Source organism: Natator depressus, chromosome 15 (genome assembly GCF_965152275.1).
Source record: "Natator depressus isolate rNatDep1 chromosome 15, rNatDep2.hap1, whole genome shotgun sequence".
Classification (NCBI taxonomy): domain Eukaryota; kingdom Metazoa; phylum Chordata; order Testudines; family Cheloniidae; genus Natator; species Natator depressus.
Window position 1 is genome coordinate 10,420,956 of NC_134248.1, and position 21,372 is coordinate 10,442,327.

At 44.7% G+C, this 21,372-nt stretch overlaps 1 protein-coding gene and 1 long non-coding RNA gene across 3 annotated transcripts in view; one reads left to right on the forward strand and one right to left on the reverse strand.

Moving 5' to 3' along the window:
- Positions 1 to 21,372, forward strand: part of BICDL1 (BICD family like cargo adaptor 1) — a 68,132-nt gene that overhangs the window by 42,227 nt on the left and 4,533 nt on the right. The window contains exons 5-10 of one of the 2 annotated variants that reach the window (XR_012642001.1): positions 1,604 to 1,783; positions 2,542 to 2,760; positions 4,181 to 4,324; positions 9,636 to 9,766; positions 12,183 to 12,303; positions 13,426 to 13,534. Coding sequence is in view for 1 of the 2 variants with exons in the window: in XM_074972774.1 (XP_074828875.1) it covers positions 1,604 to 1,783; positions 2,542 to 2,760; positions 4,181 to 4,324; positions 9,636 to 9,766; positions 12,183 to 12,303 (795 nt within the window). In the remaining variant the exon portion in view is untranslated. The remainder of the gene's footprint in view (positions 1 to 1,603; positions 1,784 to 2,541; positions 2,761 to 4,180; positions 4,325 to 9,635; positions 9,767 to 12,182; positions 12,304 to 13,425; positions 13,535 to 21,372) is intronic. The other variant, XM_074972774.1, reaches the window with a different exon arrangement.
- LOC141999400 (uncharacterized) lies at positions 9,596 to 12,475 on the reverse strand. Its single transcript, XR_012642002.1, has 3 exons — positions 12,352 to 12,475; positions 11,924 to 12,112; positions 9,596 to 9,699 (listed from the first exon to the last, which is right to left on the reverse strand). It is a non-coding gene; the product is annotated as an uncharacterized LOC141999400 (long non-coding RNA).

The following is a 21,372-nucleotide window of genomic DNA, read 5'->3' on the forward strand; positions in this document are numbered from 1 at the left end:
ATTTGGACACCCATCCACTGGGAACTGAACTGAGACCCACCAATTCATTTTATGCAGATGAAAGTCATTACAATCTGAGCACTGCTCAATAATCTGCTGCCAGCCTGGTGTGGATTTGAACTGGTGACCTAGAGGTGAAAGACTCTTTCTGCCATTACTTACACCCTGAGCTGTCCATTTCACCAGCCTCTATAATTTTATTCAAATTAATGTAATTTATTCATAGATAAAAGTCTCATCAGATTTTGAAATTTACTAAGCTATGTGCCTCAATTTGCACAAGTAAGTTTCATGGACTAATTATACATTGCATTAAAATATTTCCTTTATTCATTTATTTTTCCCCTTTTTAATTTCAGCAAGTGCCCTCTAGTTCTCATGTGATGGGAGAGCGTTAAATAGGAGCTCCCAACTGCTTTTTTTGTAGTATACAGTATTTATAAAAATATTCCCTATCAGAACTCTTCTCCTTTCCAAACTACTACTCCTAGTCTTTTTTCATCTCGCCACATCTGGACCCTGCCCCCACCACATTATGCCTCTAACTAATTTTGTTGTCCTCCACTGGACCTTTTCTGCTGTCTTTCTTAAGATGAGGGAACCATTGCAGAATGCGGTATGCAAGGTGACTACTTACCATCATTGTAACATAGTATTTTTTTCATACTTCGCTCTATCCCCTACTTAGTACAGGCTAGCATCTTTGCTTTTTTGAACACGGTTGTACACTAAGCCATCCATAATGATAGCCTCTAAGGAAAAAGATCTAGGTATCACTAATTCAGAACCTGTCAGTGTAAACAGATGGATTAAACTGTTCCTTTTAATGTACATTACCTCCCATGCACTTGTGTCCATTGAATTTCTGTCTGCCTGTTATTTGTGTAGAAAGTGATTGCACCCAATACTGGGGTTTACTGCTTTGACTTTGTACCAGCTGTGTAACAAGAGACCTAATATATTTGTGTTACTTTCTGTTTATATCACTTACAAAAATATATGTGACAATATATTGGTAACTAATTGTTTACTCAGTTGTGTACCCTCTCACTACAGATATGCCCTGATTTAAATGCCTTGAGGGATAACTGAAACATTTCAGATAACTGGAGTTTCAAATTAGTGAAATGTTTCTCTGTGAATTTTAGATGCGATGGATATGTGAATCTTGGTTAATTGGGGTTTGAATGACCAGGGTTTAACTATCTCTCTTTGAAACACAAATGGTTGCGTGATTTTTTTTTTTTTAATTCAGTTGTTGCTATGTTGTCTAATTACCTAGTTTTTCCTTAACTCCTTCTGGAATTCTTCATAATACATCTTAGCCTTAACTAACCTGGTGATTTTGAGTCTTCAGCATATTTTAGTTCCCAGCCCATGTCTAGTTCTAGCTGAGAGTAAAGTTTTGGTAATAATGTCTTAGACTGTTAAACTTTAGAAATTAGACAAGCCAGCAAAGACCGTTCCTCCCATATGCGTCTTTTCCTCCCACAAAAGCCCGTCTTTTCAGGGCTCCCACCAAGGTCCTTCATGAGCTGAGAGATTCATCTAGTCCTCAGTCATATTCACTAGTTTTGTTTTTTCCTTTGATTTCCTTTGGAAGCTGCATCAAAGTCAGCTGGAGCTCCAGGAGGTGCGACTGTCCTGTCGGCAGCTCCAGGGAAAGGTAGAAGAGCTTAGCGAGGAGAGAAGTCTCCAAAGTTTCAACACAACCAGCACATCCCTGCTATCTGAGATTGAGCAGAGCATGGAGGCAGAAGAGCTGGAACAAGAGAGAGAACAGGTATGATCATCCTTGCACACTGGGGAAGCATATGAACCTTTGTAAATGTGCACCGTATGAACACCCGTGTAAACATGTTCACGGCTAGTAGCTGGAAAGCATGGCAGGCTAGTGCAATCGGCAATCACACACCACATTCTGCAAAGCTGCTATTTATATCGGTTAAGAAACCCACAGTCACAGCCTACTGCAAACCACACTGTAGTCATCCAACACTTTTTTTTCATCTGATATAGCAGTGCATTAATACACGTGCGTATGCTTGTGTGAACTTACCTAGGGGTACAGAACCACACCAGTTAGGAGAGAGCGAAAGGGCTGCACTGTTAACACATATTGTAAAGTACATTTAAAATCCATGTGCGCATGCACACAGATGAAAAGAGCAAGGGCTGTACAAGACCTGGCTGTTCAAGGAGACAATGTGATCCAGTAGACATGGCACTGGGCTGTAAGTCAGGAAATCTGGGTTCTGTCTCAATCTCTTATGCTGACTCACCATGTATCATTAGGCAAACCAAGTAACCTCTCTGTGCCAGTTTCCCTATATATGCAATGCAGGTAATGATACTTTGAGACCTCTAGATGAAAAGCACTAGATAAATACTTGTTGTTTTTCATTAATATTACATCTAGGATAGGGTGCATCGAAGGACTTTTCTAGCTAATGGGGCATGGTCACATTCTGGAGGTCTACAAACAGTAGACTCTCATGGGTCTCTAAAGCCATGGACTAATATAATGCTGTCTTGTTCCAGCTGAGACTGCAGCTCTGGGAGGCCTATTGCCAAGTCAGGTACCTCTGCTCTCATCTCAGAGGAAATGACAGCGCAGACTCTGCAGTCTCCACAGACTCCTCCATGGATGAGTCTTCAGAAACCTCATCAGCCAAAGATGTCCCCGCTGGCAGCCTACGTGCCGGTCTCAATGAGCTGAAGAGGCTCATACAAAGTGTTCTGGATGGCACAGACTCCCCGGTAGGTATTTGGAAACAGAGAAGGATTTTTGGTGTCAGTGTTGGTGCTAGGCAAGGAAGAGTCTGGGTTATTTTAGATCCTTAATTCTGTGGGCTTTCAGAATTCTTTTGTGGCCTTGAAAATGGGACATCAGGGTACACAACCCATTTCCAGCAATCTCACATATCACAAGTAGGCCAGTATTTAGACATGCCAACCCAAGGGATTTAAGCTTATGACCTCAAAAGGTATCAAGGTTCTGTTCAGATACTCATCCAAATCTCTCTAGTCTAGAAATCACTCTGGAAAACTCATGAGATCAGGGTTTCTTGCAAGAGTTCTAGTTAGTGTTAGTTTCAGCCAGCTTGAAAATATTGCAAAGTTTCTCATGGTATTTTGGTTCTTTCACCTTCATTTCTGATTAAAGTCTCCCAACACTGTTTTAAACTGCAATGATATAAAGAGATCAGTGAGTGAAAATCAAGGTAAGAGTTATCATGAGAATTGGGGTCCCTATAGAGTATAGATACAAACACTCCTGTGATAAGCCATCAGAGGTGGCCCCTATGCATGGAAGAGGGAATGTTCTACAGCAGAATAGCACCTACTGTTTGCCTTGGAGTACTGAGGATGGAAGCAGAACTCAGAAACTTAACGTAATAGGTGATTGAATGGAATCATGCTGGAGGAGACCTGCAGATCCTCTCTTTGGAGGACTGGGACAACCTCCATGACAGAGTAAAATAGTGGGGAAATGTGTAGCCTTTCAGAAAGACTCAAAAATCACATCTTGGCCCTCCATTTGCTTCATCCTCGAGACTTGTGTGTTCCCCACAAGGAAATAGCCAACCTGAAGGCAGCTCCATTCTGGAGTGGCACATCCAGAAATAAGCCAGCAGGCTATGTGTACTTGCAAACCTCAGACATGAATGGGAACCCTGACCCAACCAGTTTCAATGCCTGTAGGAGTTGTGATTGAATCATAAAAGGTTGAGCAAGAATACAAGATTGTATTTGTTCAAGGGAGAATGGAGATAACATATAAAGGCCTAAACATGGAAACCTGGTTAGGAATAAGTGTATGAAGAGGGAAATATCGGAGCTGGGTTGTACTCAGAGATAAGGGCAGAGGATTACAAAGTGGGGAGCGTGTCTGTATATCTTTGTGCTAAGGTAAGTCACCTGTGTGTGTTCTTTCTACCCAGGCTTAGGGGCTGTGTGTGTGTTCATCGTAGTTGATGTGTTTGTGACTGCTTGCATTGTGAGCCCTCTGGACACTGTATAAATATATATGAACATGTACTGTAACATCAGAGCTCTTGCAGAGTGAAATTCCCACTTCTTTTTACTCTCTTAGAGCTGTCTCCAAATCAGTACAAAACTAATGCAAACTGTAACTTATAAATGAAAGCTCAGCAAGATGTTTCTCTCTTTTTGCCAGAGTTCTCGGAGAAGTGATGATGATGCCTTAGAAGAACAGATCAGGCAAACAAGTGAGGACTCAAGAGCCCTGAGGGAGTTAATGGAGGGAGAAAGAGGGAAGCTGAGGCAGAGCCTGGAGGAGCTGCAGAGACTTCACAGCCAGGTGAGCAATCCATGAGATTCCCTGGACCTTCTGAAATGCATGTTGCTTTGTAAGACAGGATTGTGGCACATTCCCACAGAGCGCTCTGCTTATGTGGAAGAGGTCGTCTAGTCATATCCTGAGAAGACCTGTTGGCAACACCTTTCAGAGCCCTGTATGAGTCAATCTTTGCTAACCCAATGTTCTTCAAGTATGTCTCAGTGTGGATCCCTCTGTAGGTGTGCACATGCGAGATTGGAACTGGAGTGGCAGGAGCCATGTATGCACCCTGTGCTGCCTCATCCGAGAGCATAAAGGTGGGATGGCTGCAACCCTGTCTTGGTTCCCTCTTACTGGCTGTGGCAGCAAGACAGAACCCGGCAAGTATCCAACCCACTAAGTTGCAGCTCAATCTAAACACTTCTTCAAAGCCTTCCCGAACTGAGGAAAAGGAAGAGATCTCTCTCCCCAGCAGCATCCCCGGCCAGACCACTGATGCCTGAATACTGGGAAGGGCTAGATCCAGGGCTGAGCCATGTCCGTGCTTCATCTCACCACTAAATGGTCTCCACCCTTCGCTGCTAGATGCAGTGGTATCCAACGGCAATGGCACCAGCAAAGGATGACTTTAAAACATTCCAGGAGTTCCTTGTGAGGACTGCCGAGACTTTGGAGATCAAGACACTTGTCCCATAGTCACCCCATTGAGTTCCACTCTTTGCCCTCTGCCTCGCTTTTCAGGGATCCTTCTCATGAGAGCCAACTACTAACAGAAGTGGCTTCTTTCCTTTGTGGCTCCGAGATGAAGCAGGATCTCAAGGCAAGAGGCTTCTACTCCCAGTATTTCCTCATTCTGAAAAAGAAAGGGGGTCTTGGTCTATCCTAGATCTGAGGAAACTCAACAAATACATATGTTGTCTTTGGTTCAGCATACTTCCATTATTCTGTCATTCTATGCTTAAGACCGGTTCATGGCTCTCAACTTGTAGGATGCGTACTTCTTGTGGGTCAGATGTATGGCTTTGTGGAAGTACCTAAGATTCACAGTGGGGCCCAACCATTACAAATGCAAGGTTCTGCCCTTTGGACTCTCCACAACACCAGGAATATTAGCCAAATGCCTAGCAGTGGTGGAAGAGCATTTAAGGAGGTAGGGAATCCATGTCCACCTGTACCTGGACGACCAGCTGAAGCACGTTCCAACATGAGATTTCTAAGTCTTGGAATACCTCCTTTCCCTATTCTCTTAAATGGGGCTCCTTGTGAACTGTGAGACATTTTCTCATGCCACTGCAGATGAGTTCAGAGGAGCTTTAATTGACTCCAGATTGGCAAGAGCCTACCTCAGACAGTGCATACGTGTCTGAGACTTTTAGACTACATGTCAGTGTCCATATACATGCCACTTGCCAGACTTCACTTATGGCCCTTACAGTTGTGGCTGACATCTGTATACTTCCTGTCCAGACATCACAGGAAGCTGTTCAGTGCCTCGGGTCATGCAAGAGTTCTATTGGTGGCTAGACTTAGTGAACATAAGAAAAGGGGTGCTGTTTTCTGTCCTTTCCCTCATGATAATGCTTATCACGGACGCATTAAGGACAGGCTGGGGCACCTACCTGAACCACTGGCAGATGCAAGGCACGTGGTCTCGGCATGACTTGATCACCTGAATAATATCCAAGATCATGCAGGGTTAGGATTCAACTCTCCCAGCGTTCACTTTGCTGCAATATCTGCTTGTCGCACTCCAGTACACTCATAGCTGGTCTTCGCATGCCCTACAGTATCAAAATTCCTCAAAGGCCTCCCTTGCAGGGCTTGCCTTCCAGTCAAAGACGCAACTCCCATCTGGGACCTCAATGCCATCCTTCTAAAGCTTGTGGATACCCCCTTTGAATCACTGTCAGAATGCTCTGTACACCACCTTAACATCAAGCCTGTCTTCTTTCTTGTGGCCATTATCTCACCACAGATAGTTAATGAACTCTGAGCCCTATGGCCAGACTGCCTTACACACCCTTCCATAGGGACACGGTGGTACTGATACTATATCCCAAGTTCATCCCTACAGTGGTCTCAGAATTCCACCTAAACCAATGGATTGCTTGACTAGCCTTCTTCCCAAAGCCCCCTTCAGCGCCAGGAGAAAGGAAGCGCCTACTTAGACCTCTCTAATGCTTTGTTCTATTACCTCACCAGAAGCAAGGCTTTCAGGCCACATCCAGCATATCAAAAGACTAAGCTATCTCATCACACAGGATCCACCTGCTAGCAAATGGCTGGCAAGCATCTCCCTCCAGACATCAAAGCACACTTCTCCAGAGTACAGCCGGCATCTTCCACCTGCATCAGGAACATGGTGATCTCCAAAATCTATAAGGCTACACAGAGCAACCCACTGACTTCATGCACTTGATAAGGCTGCCTAGTCGGATGCCAAATTCAGGGAGTGGTACTTCAATCACTGTTTGACCGATACAGCTGAGACCCCTCACTCCCACCATTCAGGGAAGGTACTAGTGGCCAGTCACCTACAGTGGGATCCACGCTGATAACCTTGAAGAAGAAAGACTCACCATTCCCTAGTAACTGTGGTTCTTCAGGATGCTGTTGTTGTCAGTGCAAGTCCCATAACCCATCCTCTGTCACCACTTTTCAGATTCCTCAGCAACACAGGAACTGAGTAGGGTCACAGCCACCCCACTCTTTACGCCCCGATATGGGAGCATGAGGCAGCACAGAGTGAATATGCTGCCCAGTGAACACTGCTATTCCAAAATAAACCCACTCTCTCACTGATCAGGCCCATGCACATCTAGAGTGGGTCCGCGCTGACTGCTCAAAGCACCAGTTTCCATAGGGTAAGTAACCACGTGGGAGAAACAATCAGAAAATCTTGTTTAATGCTAAAGAAAATTGCTGGGCAGGTGAATGACTGCTCCATTCTACTCCCACCAAGTGGTGTGTTTTCTCCTGTACACCCCTCTGTACATCCACAGCTACCGATATACATATCCAGAGGGGTGTTAGAAGGCACTGTCCCTGTAATGATAACAGGCATATTTACAGGGCTTGCCATGCCGTGCAATCTGTGAACAAAGGAACCGGTCAATTCTTATAGACTGTCCCATGCTGAAAGACTGTTCCAACCTCTGCTTGGAAGCTCATCTGCTTTAGATGGATGAAATAGTGTGGGCTCCCCAGCCACCTGCTCTGAACTGTGTTCCTCTCCTAGGGGGGAAAAAACACTAATGCAATGTCTTACAGCTCATTTAGAACCTCTGACCACTGCCACTTGGAGGAAGGTACTGTATTGGGACTGTATAGCCTGCCCCTTCCTGGGAATAAGCATGGTGGCTTTCCCAATCAGGGCCAGTTGAACAAACACAAATGAGGAGCTTTCCCACTGTATGAATGGTTAATACACAGACATATCTTTGAAGGGTTCCCTAGTGCTTGTGTGGCAATCTCACAGGGAACAGCTCTTTCGTTCTTAGGAATATGCTAACATGGAGAAGATTCAAGTTAAAGCCAGAGCCTTTCCTAGGGATGAAAGAGGTGCTCCCAGCAATACTTCAGACAAAGTATTGGGTAGCTTCTTACAGTTAATTCCATTACAACCCATTACCTCATCTGTCAAAGCTGGGAGGTAATTGTCACATTCTGCTCAGCATTGGTGAGGCCTCAGCTGGAGTACTATGTCCAGTTCTGAGTGCCACACTTTAAGACAGATGTGGATAAAATGGAGGGAAGTCCACAGGAGAGCAACAAAAATGATAGGTAGGACAAGAAGTAATCAGCTTAATCTGCAGCCGGGGAGATTTAGGTTAGATATTAGGAAAAAAATCTAACTATAAGAGTAGTTAAGCTCAGGAATAGTCTTCCATGGGAGGTTGTGAAATCCCCACCATTGGAAGATTTTAAGAACAGGTCAAACAAACAACTCTCAGGGATAGTCTAAAGTTTACTTGGTTCTGCCTCAGCACACGGGGTGGACGAGATGACCCCTTGAGATCCCTTCCAGCCCTATATTTCTGTGGTTCTGTATTCTTTACTGGGACATGGAGAGTCCAACACTGTGTAGGACTTCAGCCTAGTGAACATATCTCACCCCCTCCTTCAGCCTCCCAGAAAGACTTGCCAGCCAGTACTGTATTTTCACCTGTCATCACAACTCCATCTTCAAAAGCAGTTTCTCTGTGTACATTCATCTCCCACAATCTGTCCATGCCCAGAAGCAGATTCATGGCAGATCCAGTGACAGTGGAAAAGTAAGTATCGATGTGGTGGATAACTTCTTAGCTGTCTTCCCACCACCAGTGAGGTTTAGAGAAGGGTAGTTTGTTGCATCTCAGAAAGATTTCCAAGGTGTTAGTGCAGTATGTTGGTAATGGAACTCCTGCATACAGCAGACCAAGAAACTAAATGCCTATGGAAGATTGCAGAGCTGCGACAGAGCGAGTCCCTCATGATTTCATACACTATTAATTCACTTTGGACTGGACTAAAGGGTAAATAGATTCTCAGATTATTAAATATTTTACATGTATTTTAAAGTCTAATTAAAATTGTGATGAGTGCCAGTAACTCCTTCCTTAGAGCTGAGTGGCCTTTTTCGCATCATCACTCTTGTATAGGTTTGTTTTTAACTGCTCACTGCTTCTAAAGAAAAGACAGTCAGGAAAAAAAAATTTTTTTTTTTTTAATCTTATTGCGGAGGGGAGGGGGACACTTGAAAGTATATGAACCCAAGTGATGTCAAGGAAAGGTCAGAGACTAGAGTGCCAGCTGAAAGGACGTTGGATCAATAGAGGAGTCCCTTGGTGAGGAAGTAACATTTCGACAGTGAACCTTCAGTGGCTGTAATGCAGCTGAGATAGCGGGATCACAACCCATCTTCTTTACGGTGGATCATAGGGGCTGCAGTGGAGCATTTAAAATGGCCTCTAACATTATCCATGGTGACCGATAAATGTAATGGAGTGGAGTCATTGCCATCTGATCGCGTTTGGTGGCCCATGTCAAGTGAGTTGGCAACGCATAGGCCTTTCAGGTAGGAGCCACCACTTCAGTTATCACCATTGTTGGCAGCCTCTGTAAAGGCAAAGGTTTGATGGGCCCGGAGACTGGAAACTCTCACCTTTACAAGGTGGTTCATTCAGATCAGAGCTGAGGCACATGTCTAGTGGAGGCCAGTTACTGCTCATGCTAACTGCTGTGTGATGAGAGGACTTCTCTCTTCAAGGATGCCAGTTGGGCACCTTCCAGCCATACTAATTCTTACCCTGAGAGAAGAAATGTTTGACGGTCCTCTTCCTGTTCCTGACAGGTGACGCTGCTGAGTGTGGAGATGACTGCGCTGAAAGAGGAAAGGGACAGGCTCCGAGGGTCAGCTGAAGATAAGGAGACAAATGAACAGCTTCTAAAGGCCATCAGGGATCGAGATGAGGCCATTGCCAAGTAACTAGAATTCTATCGAAGAACAGAGAAGGGTTTGGGTTGTGGTCTCAGAATTTACCCACCAGTTTGTTCAAAGGAGACACTTTGGGGGCAGCTTTGTTGCCAGGCTGCTCCCAGTAAAGTGGTAAATCTTCCCACTTCTGAGTGCTGAGGAGTCCTGCTAAGTGCCTGTGACAGGGGTTCTGATCCCGGGAAGTTCCTGGAACCAGCAGTTCTGCTCTCATTTAAAAGAAACTCCATAAATTCTATTTTTATCAAGTTTGGGGGACAGATCTTTTCATCAAGCCAAGAGATGGCTATTGCCCCATTTGGGAAGGGAATACAAATATTGGAACTGGTCCCTTCCTCCTCCTCCTCCTATTCTCTTTTGCTCTTCCAGCCTCCCTTCCAATTCCTCTGTGTAACTCTGCTACTGCACCTTCTCTAACGTGTTCCATAGCTCTTCCAGCTCCCCTCTTCCATTTTGCTCTGGTGCCTCTGTGAATCTCTGTTACTGCAATCCTCTGGTCCTTTAATTATGCTTCTCCTCTATCCTGTTCTTCTGCCTCTGTGCTCCACCTCCTCTCTGCTCTCCCTTTCTCCTGCTTTACTTTCTCTGTGCAACCCTGTTACTGCATCCTGCTGTCCTTCCCCTCCCATGACTTTGATCCAGTCTTTTATGCCACGTTTTTTCATTTTTTTTACCTCCCCAGTCTGCCCCTTCCCTCCCCATCTTTGCTGGCTCAGTTTTAGGCAGCCTGAGGGAGGAACATGAAGTTCAGAACTCCAGGCTCTGGAGGAAGGGAAAGAAGGGCAAAAGCACTTGTATTCTGCTTATTCTAGATTAGAGGAGACTCTCTAACCTCCGGTGAAATGAGACAAGACGGAACACAATGCAGCCCACTTCCTTACAGCAATGCCTAATCCTTGCTGGGTTGGCAAGAGGAGAAAAGCACACAAAAACATGCATGTATATGAGGAGGGAGGGGAGATAAGCAAGCATACAGAATGGCTCATTTTGTTTTTTAAATTATACGATCTGTCAAGTGTTTTTTACAGTGTCCCAAAGGATACCAAATCCCTTCAGAATGCCATTGTAACAGCTCCATCTGTTGGCAGAAGTAGGGAATATCCCTGCTGCTGATTGGTGCAAAAGGCTTGCTTTGACATTTAATAGCAGTATGGGTTGCCAGTTCTGCTGTCTCTATGGCAACTATGTCACTTGGGGGATGCATAAATTCTACTGTTAATATCTAGCAGTGATGGGCTGTTTTACAATAGAAGCATATTTTTCTGAAACACTCAGACCTGGGGCCTTTCACTGGAGATCTGCAGATTTTTTGCTGTTCAGGTGACCCTCGTAGTTCACATGGGACAAGCCATTAATATTTATGGTGTGTGGAACTGGGTGTGAGAGATATTACTGGAGAGAGGGTGTACAGTGACTGTGGCTGATTGCAGACGAGGGAAGGGTGGGATGGTGCTTTAGGTGAGAGTGTTTGTGCGTGCACATACAGATATAAAAAACAGCAAAAGGCACATCCCAAGCACCAGGGTAACATCCCCTGCCAAACTTCAAAACCCTGCTCCAAAGGCTGGAGGTATTAGACCGTCTCAGTGGAGCAGTTGGAAGATTATTATTAACATGGACAAAGTGTATTTCCCTCTTATCTCGGGCCATTTTTGCTGAAACTTTCTAAAACAATTCAGCCTCAGGCAGACACCCAGCATGGAAAATTTCAGACTGAACAGTTAATTTGGCAAAGTTATAAGCAACTGAGAACCGTGTTTTAATGGGAGGTGTTGAGCGTCGTTAAGCATAGGTGGTGCTACCAACTCTGCCTATAACATAAGAACTAATTCCCAGACCACTCTTCTGCAGAAAAGCAGGGGAAAGTTGTTTGTTATTCCAGGGTAGCGGATGAATCAGATGTGGTTGATACAAATATCAGAACAAACTTGCATCTAAAATTAGCAGCCAGGATATTCCCTCCCAGTTTATATTATTTCTTGGGCATATGAGGCACAGGAAATGGTTGAATAAAGACTTACAAGTATAAACTGTTTGGGCCAGGGTCTTAACACTGGATGCCTACACAACAATTTATCAGAGTATGTCCCACTTTCCATTCCCCCTCTACAGAGAAGTATTCTCCATATGATAAGGGCTCTACTCACCTGGTGGCTTACTGAACTGGTCCCTTCTACAGGATCCATCTCCTTTTCATTGTCCCAGTAGAAGCTGGAGCTAGTCACCCACTGAATATTCAGAGTCCTTTGGCAGATCTGATGCCAGGTTCCATATCCTGATTTTGTTGAATGTGCTGAATGGAGATCAGTGAACACTGGTGAGGTGGTTCTGAAGACCTGCAGGAATTGATTTAGATAAAATTGAATTGTGCTCTGAGATTGTCCATGTCTCTCTTTTTTCCCCCAGGAAGAATGCAGTGGAAATGGAACTAGCCAAGTGCAAGATCGACATGATGTCTCTGAACAGTCAGCTACTGGATGCTATTCAACAGAAACTGAACCTCTCGCAGCAGCTTGAGGCATGGCAGGTAGGTGATGCCCAACATCAGTACGAAGCATTGGTGGGAAGCACTTACAGATCACTGGCTCAAGGTGAAGGGGTATACTGGTTGAGGAAGTGAAAGATCCACAGGCTGACTCATTCTTGTCTGTAAGCTCATGTCACACTTAAAGCTGGAATATATCTGGAATACAAAAGTTGTTGTTTCTCAAGTAATAAAACACTAATGTGAAGGGCACAAGTCCCTGAGAGCCCCAGGGTTAAAGCAGGGGAGTGATCTCTGGACTTGGACCCTTGCAGACAGTGGCTGTTACAGTATACTATAAAGAAACAACTATTTAATATGGGGATAGAACAACTAAAGGAACCAACTCTAATTTCACAGCTGCCCATAACCCTGGTGACAGGTACACCCCTTTTTCAAAACTCAGCTCCTTCTTTCTAACAGCTGTGACCTGGCTCGGTCTCGGGGATGTGGATATGGAAAAGTTTTGCTGTACAGGGACAAAGGTTCCTTACTCTAGATTTCCTATGTCCATATGTCAGAGACATTGACCATCTCAGATCAGATTACTATCTGAACAACAGGCTGACTGAAGACACTCACGTGTAGCAGGACTAAATCTTCTAAAAACTTCAGTCAGTCTTCTGTGCCTCCTTTTCAGATAGGGAACAGAGGCAAGGAAGCCATTACTGATCATTTGGGGTCTACCATTTCAGGACACAGATGTAAATGCTTTCTTTTCCATCAGAAAATCTAGCTAGATGGAAAGGTGAAAACTCAGTCGCACTCCAAATTATAGGTAAAATGGCTAACCTGGGTTCTTCCAGTTTGGGAGCCACTAGGACCAAAGTCACACAAAGCCAGAGATCGCTTGAGAGAAATAAGAGATAGTAGTTATTAATTTGGACAAATGATATGGAGGGAGGGATGTGTGAAAAAAGATACAAACAAATGGAAGGAGAGACAAGGACCAAGGCAGAGAGACAGAGATTGCTCAATCCCTGATTTGCTGTAGCTTGTTACAGAACGCGTAAAATGATGACTGCACTGACTATCCAACCTGACCAGTAGAAACCTCTCCCATGCAACCTTTCTCCTATTGTAACTCCATTGTGTTTTCGTTTCTCTTTTTTCTCCTGCTTACAGTTTGCTTCCTCAGGGCTTTTTACTATCTGGCTCCTTTGGTTTCTGATCTAGTGGCCTTTCTCAGTTCCCGTACCAACAGCTTTAGTCGTACACCCCTCCTGCCTTTGAGGTGAGCTCCCACGCTCCATCCCACCCACCTCATTCACTCTCCCATCACATCCAAGTCCAGTGTTGTTTCATTCTCTGCTGTGAGGAAAGTGTGCCTCACAGACTACACTAGCCTCTGTTCCATTCACTACTTTCATTACATGTGGCATCCTCCATGATCATTTCCACACAGTGAAAGGTGCCCATTGGAATTCACTGTCTGTCTCCTATAGCTGTTTCTTTTTAACACCTGTTTTCCTCTCCAAAGCTAGGGTATGATTCTGTATCCACTGAAGCTAGTGGCAGGTTTCAGAGTAGCAGCCGTGTTAGTCTGTATCCGCAAAAAGAAAAGGAAGACTTGTGGCGTCGTAGAGACTAACCAATTTATTTGAGCATCAGCTTTCGTGAGCTACAGCTCACTTCATCGGATGCATGAAAGCTGATGCTCAAATAAATTGGTTAGTCTCTAAGGTGCCACAAGTCCTCCTTTTCTTTTTGAAACTAGTGGGAGTCTTGTCATTGGCTTGAACAGGTCTATAAGGGTAAAATTCTACCATCACTTACACCTGCACAACTCACTGACTTAAGTGAGGTTGCACAGGTAAACTGATGGCAAATGTCTCTTGGCATGTGCACAAATCTTATTAAACCTCTGAGATGAGCTGTTCCTTTCTGAGGAATGAATGGAAAGGTCAGGTCTATTTTAGGGAAGCTAATAGAGTCTGTCTGGGAAATAGTGTTTTCTGAAGAGTATGTTGTCATTTGTGTCCAATCCGGAAGTCCTTCTGCTTTGAAACCTTCACTGGGTTTGATGTGTGTTGGGACAACTGGCTGTCAACAAGAAAACATAGCAGGTAATTACTATTTTAAATCATCAGAATTATTGTAACTCCTGGTGTAATTCCATTGACTTCAGGAGTTACATCAGGCATGAATTTGGCCTATAAAACTGAGTTAATTTTGTTGAATAATAATGAACGAGAACAAACAGCCTTTGAAAAGTTTTGTATAACCAAAACATTGCTTCATGGTAAGGGTTTTAAAGTTAAAGCAAAACCTTTTTACATCGTAGGGCCAACTTTGCTCTCAGTTATGCCAGAGTAAACCCAGAACTGGTCCATAGAGACTTACAGTAGTGTAACTGAGCACAATTTGGCCCTTTAGCATGTAAAACCTTTTGCCAAGAAAAGCCATTGCAGGCACTGCACTCTCTCTCTTCTGATCAGAACATAGAAACTAGCTTTCCATGCCACGACAACACTTACACATCTGACATTGAAGCAGTCATTTGGGAAGCCAATCCAATGTTAGTGACAGCTGGGCAAGGACTCAAACTTTAAAACCATAACATTGCCCACTCAGGCTTTGTCTACACTACAAAGCTTATGCTGGCATAGCAATGTTGACATAGCCCCTTAGTGTAGACACAACCTACACCAACAGGCGTTTTTCTGCCAGTGTAAGAACATTACCTCTCCAAACAACATTACGTGTGCTCACAGAAGTACTCTTCTGTTGGCATAGCTGTGGCTACACTGGGAGTTTAGTCAGCATTCATGCCCCTGACTGACACAGCGCTGCCAATGTAAGTTTTAAGTGTAGACCAAGCCTGAGAATGAGGGAAACTGCTTTTCTCTCCCTCTAGGCTGAGAACACACATCGCACTCATCCAATTGCATGCACAAAATTTAGAAGATACATTAAAAAAATCCCACACTTAATTAGTTTAAAAAAAAATCCTATTCCATGGATGTTACCAGGGAATCGCCTTGATGGGATGACACAGTAGCTAACTTACCTCTGTTTTTAGTAGTGGAGGATGCTGGATTGATAGCTCTTGCAACTGAAACCTTCTGGCTATTCACAGAGCAGGTAGCACAGGCTTGGATAGAGCAAACTCCTGGACGTTGCCCAGCCAGTGCACCCCAGTCCTGCCCAGGAGGGATCCTCTCTAGAGTTGAAGGGAGTTCAGTCTCCATGATCCATTCAGTCCTTGTCATCTCTAAAATGGCCAAGGTAATGGTTAGTTTAGAGCTGGAGTATCTATCCAGTAAGGCCTGGACTGAGACTTATTTTACACAGACCACCAAACGGGCTCTAGATGATAACAGCTACTGACCTGGGAGACAAAAAATTACTGCTTTTCACCGAGAACTGAGAAACCCCCTAGGTACAGACCCAAACTCACAAAGACTAAGGGCTTGTCTACACTGGCACTTTACAGCGCTGCAACTTTCTCACTCTGGGGTGTGAAAAAACACCCCCCTGAGCTCAGCAAGTTTCCGCATTGTAAAGCGCCAGGGTAGACAGTGCCCCAGCGCTGGGAGCTACGTCCCTCGTGGAGGCGGTTTTTTTATAGCACTGCGAGAGCTCTCTCCCAGCGCTGTGCTGTGACTACACAGCCACGTTAAAGCTGAAGACATGCCCTGTGTCAAGTGAACTTGAACTCCCCACACTAGTGGATAGAAGTCTTTCAAAAGCTACATGGAAAAACTGGACTATTCAAGGTGTCCCTGCCTCTGGTAAGGACCATGAGCCCATTCTCCCATTGTGCAGTCATTTAAATTTGTGCAAAGTGAGTATTAAGCTCCACCCCCCACTGTGAGTGGCGATTTCTGATTGGGTAGTGTTTTGTACCCAGTCTGCATGCATGTGACTACAAAAGGTGGAAGGCAGTGGGATTCAGGCCTGGTATGCCCATAGTAGACATTCTTGCTGCTAATAGCTAAAAATGCGTTCAGTGTCATTCACATGCCTAGAAGAGTAATTGAAATAAAAATTGGGGTTGTTTTTTTTAATTTGTAGTCTTATCTTTTGACTGATGACAGTACAACAGAGCCCAAAGGCTGCAGATAAGGCTTTATGGACATCCCTTGTTACTACTGGAACTTGGACTGATGTTTCAGCCACTCTTAGTTACCACGTGTAGTGCTTTGCTAAATTGTAGTTTGATAAACAGGCATTTGCTGTTTTATATTTCATAGCATATAATGTCAAACAGCAGAAATATAGTGGGACCAATCCTGCTCCCATTGACTTTAGTGGGAGCAGAATGTGGCCCACTACAGAAGGTTAGATCAGAAATGGAACTCCACATGTAAAAAATGTATATATTACTATATTGCAGTAAGTTTTTGCCAAGCCTCCTGATTTACTGAACCAGAAAAGATGATTAGAGGTAGATTTTTTTTTTTAAAAAAAGAGTCATTCATGTCTGATAACCATCTAATATAAATGAAGTTTAAGTATTTTGGGGGTGGTGTTGGATTTTTTTCCCAAGACCCCAAGTATTTTTAGAAAATTTAAATTAACGCTCCCACTGATCTAGCTGTGTTTAATTCATAATTGTATCTTGACGCTGGTGAGGTGTCCAAAGTACTATAGTTTTGCTCTCTTAGTCTCTCTTTTAACCAACGGCCCTTGACAAAAATAGCCATGTATCGTAGCTTCCTAGAGCTGGGGAGAGCTTATTTACAGTATGTACATTTATACAGATACATGCATGCAACCAAGATAAACCATTCTCATCTCAGCTTGGGTATGGAAACGGCAGATCTCAGTAGAATTAAACATTCCGGTTGGTCTTTTATTCATACATCGCTGCACAGGAGAACCCAGGATCTGCCACTGAACACATATTATGGGAAAATATCAGACTGGTGAGAATAAGTGCCATTTCTTACACTATGGGTCACTAGAAATTTTCACTGAATTTTACCTGTGCCTACCATTATCTGAATAAGGAGCAGCAGTGGTGCCCCCAAAAGCAAACGGGGAAAAATTTAGATGATGAAAGGGGTTTTTGTGTTGCTTATTCAAATAGAGATGCAACAGCTTCCCTTTAACTTTCACTATTAAATAAGACATGCCTGCCTGTTGGAAACCTGCATGAAACCCTAGTAGAGTAGGAGAAGCCCACAACACCTGAGCTGAAAGAAACCTGGGGCCTGATTCTCTGGTGCCTTCCACCATGTGAAGTCTTTTACTCCGTTGCAAGCTGGCTCTGAAATGTTACCACTGGCAGGAGGGAGAGCAGAATTCCGCTATAGTAGCATGTTACAGCCACTTTGCACAGGTGTAAGTGACTCCACCAGGTGAAAGGCAGCAATGAATCAGCCTCTGGAGCTCTAAGACAACCGAATGCAGCTGTCCAGCAATGCTGTGGTGAACAACTGTCACGACTGCACTAGGCAAACGCCATTAATGCTGTGTATATGAGAGCTAGTCAGTGGAATAGATTGTTTGGATCATAGCGTGTCTAACTAGGTTTGATGGTTAGCATTGATAAATGCTTGTGCTTTCCCCGAGGCTTGTCTCCAGCAGTGGGATGATATTGTCCTGGCGCAGTGTTCTATTCCATAGACATCCGCCCAAAACCTAACGTGTTCTGTGTAACAATGTACTCTAAAAATGGAGGCTCCACCTCAGCTAATCAGAATACACAAGCACTGTCAAATTAGCCCTTTATACTTTGGTTTACTGAATGAAACTGATACCTCACTGCTCCCTTCACCCAGTTTCTCCACTCCCTCCATCCCTGTGTAGCCCTTGCTGCAAACTACTAGGAGCCACAGATTAATGCCAGCTCAGACATGGCCTCTCTGTGTGAGCCAGGGCAAGTCACTGAACTGCTAACCTCTGACCTACCTCTCGTTGTCTAGTCAGCTCCCTCAAGACGTAATGTCTCCTGGGACAGGCTTTTAAAGGGCTCTCTATCCAGCCTCCCTGTTTTTATCCTTTGCTCTGCATTATATATAGTGGTCTGCCACAGTTAAATGAGGACACAGATCTGCCAGGGAGATAGCTAAGTGCCTTCCTCATCTGCACGGGGGAAGATGCCCTTTGAAATGCTGGGTGTATAAGCCCAAAGGATGTTAAGCTGCTGGAGTGAATAATGAAGTTCAGCTTGACCCCTTCCCCCTTCACTTTCTTCCATCACTGCCCCCTTTTTTTCAGCCCTGATTTAAAAAACTATGAACTCTTCCATCTGTCCTTGCTTCAGGCCCCCTAACAGCCCTGTCACTCTTCCTGCTACTTCCAGCTCACTGCATCTGCTTCCTAAGGAGCTCAGATAACAGGGCTGGGCTTTGGGCAAGTACATCACAAGGGATGTCAGTCCATCCACCTCGAGATATCGGGTGAATAGGCCACAAGGGGCGATTCTCTCCCTTCTCCCACACACCAGGATCAAGCATTACTGATGACCAGGTGTGTTGTTTTAGGTGTTTGTAGGAAGTTGACCATCTGCCTCTAAACCATCAGATACGTAGGGCAAAGGCAACCTAGTGGACAAACTGGAACTGCAGCGTGTTCCAGTACGACAATCCTAGGTTAATTTAAATTTCTAAAATGGGCCTGAAAACAGAGTTAGGAAGGGGTGGAGGGGGAAATATTTTGGGGTCAGAAGGAATCTAAAATGCACATTGCTATATTACGTGTACTAGAATAGTTAGAAAGGCAGGTATTTTCCCTCCTGAAAACAAGTTAATCTCTTCAGGATAAATTATTCAATTTCCCCACTCCTGGTGACTAACCAGATCACCTTGTAAAGTGAGACATCACCTCCTATTACCCTGTAAATAATGGGCTTATTTTAAGACACTGTAAAAGTGAACGGTGCCATAAGTGTCTGCAGGCTGTTTACATGATTCCAAGGAGCCCAGTGCCTTCACTGCATCACTGACGGTGTTCCACGTCTCTGGAGCTCTGAACTGCCTGAACATCCCAAATCAGAGCTGGCCCTTGAACGTGCTGTGATGGTGGGTGATGGAGCATGTGCCATCTGTGTCCACTGGCATTTGATGGTCGTCCATAGCAACCAAGCTCCATTAGAGTGTTATGCTGCATAGAATGTGTGTGGGTTGGAAATTGTCATCTTCTGGACTCACGCAACCCTGAGTCTGATTAGTGCCGAATCTTTGTTCAACTATGTAGCCATCTGGCTAGACAGTCATTCTGCATAATCAGACCCCACCACTCAGTGGGGTTCATCTAAACAGTAGGTTTTGACAGCCGTGAGGAGTTCATCAGCCGCCACAGCCAGGTGGCTATTTCCTCATTCCGGGATTAGCCCAGCAGAGCCTGAATTCAGGTGTCGCAAAAATAGGACTTTTAGCGTGAGGGTGCCTAATGCTGCCTGTTGCTGGCAGAGACTATCAGACAGCCGGCTGGAGCGAGAGAGCAGCTATCAGAACGCAGAGGCCTCGACCTTGGCAATGCCTGGACACAGCAGGCTGCACAGAAGACAGATGTGAAAGCTCAACCCTGACTGTCCTGGCTTTTCAGAATGTCATTCCCATGAGTGATGGGTAGCTGTTTGTGTTTTGTTTTGAATTTAGAACAGACTAACAAATACCTTCTGAAGGATGTAGGGCTGAGTCAGCTGAGGTGCAGTAGGAGACAGGTACGAACAGAATACTTGCTCTGAGAATGGCAGATTACATCACCACACAGCCTCCATTTCCCCATCCATGAACTGGGGATTCTGACTGTACCTGCTTCCAGCGAGGTGCCTATGTGAGGAACTGGTGTTTGCACAGCTCTTTGAACATCGGAAGTGCTGTGTATTTGTATTGCTGTATTTAACTAGTCAGAGCCTCAAGTTAGAATCATAGAATATCAGGGTTGGAAGGGACCCCAGAAGGTCATCTAGTCCAACCCCCTGCTCGAAGCAGGACCAATTCCCAGTTAAATCATCCCAGCCAGGGCTTTGTCAAGCCTGACCTTAAAAACCTCTAAGGAAGGAGATTCTACCACCTCCCTAGGTAACGCATTCCAGTGTTTCACCACCCTCTTAGTGAAAAAGTTTTTCCTAATATCCAATCTAAACCTCCCCCATTGCAACTTGAGACCATTACTCCTCGTTCTGTCATCTGCTACCATTGAGAACAGTCTAGAGCCATCCTCTTTGGAACCCCCTTTCAGGTAGTTGAAAGCAGCTATCAAATCCCCCCTCATTCTTCTCTTCTGCAGACTAAACAATCCCAGCTCCCTCAGCCTCTCTTCATAAGTCATGTGCTCTAGACCCCTAATCATTTTTGTTGCCCTTCGCTGGACTCTCTCCAATTTATCCACATCCTTCTTGTAGTGTGGGGCCCAAAACTGGACACAGTACTCCAGATGAGGCCTCACCAGTGTCGAATAGAGGGGAACGATCACATCCCTCGATCTGCTCGCTATGCCCCTACTTATACATCCCAAAATGCCATTGGCCTTCTTGGCAACAAGGGCACACTGTTGACTCATATCCAGCTTCTCGTCCACTGTCACCCCTAGGTCCTTTTCCGCAGAACTGCTGCCTAGCCATTCGGTCCCTAGTCTGTAGCGGTGCATTGGATTCTTCCATCCTAAGTGCAGGACCCTAAGTTCTATTGACCCCCATGGACATTGCAAGGGCGAGCAACCTCCTTGAGAGGCAAGGAGCCTCGTCAATTTGGGCTGATTTGACATACTTGAAATTTCACACAAGATGGTAATTCTGATCCTGTTTTCTTGCAAAACATGTACAAGATGGTCTCCTGCTTACATACGACATTAGGGCCAAATGGAGCAGAACTGGGTTTGGGGTTATTAAACTTCGATTTCCCTGTTGTCAAGTCATGTCTTGCTGGATCATGTTAGAGTTGGCTGTTGACTAGAATCCTTTTGCAAATGGCAATCCTGTTGGTTACAATGCTGTGAAAGTTACTTAGGGGAAGGAAGGTTTCTTATACTTTAAAAGTGTTGGATGATCCAGGGGCGAATTATAACCTCCTGCTGATCAGGCAACTGCCGATGGTCTGTGCCATGTTATTTGAAAACTGATCAGAAACAAAGTCACCATAATACTCCTCAGTAAATTGTACTAATGCCACATAACTC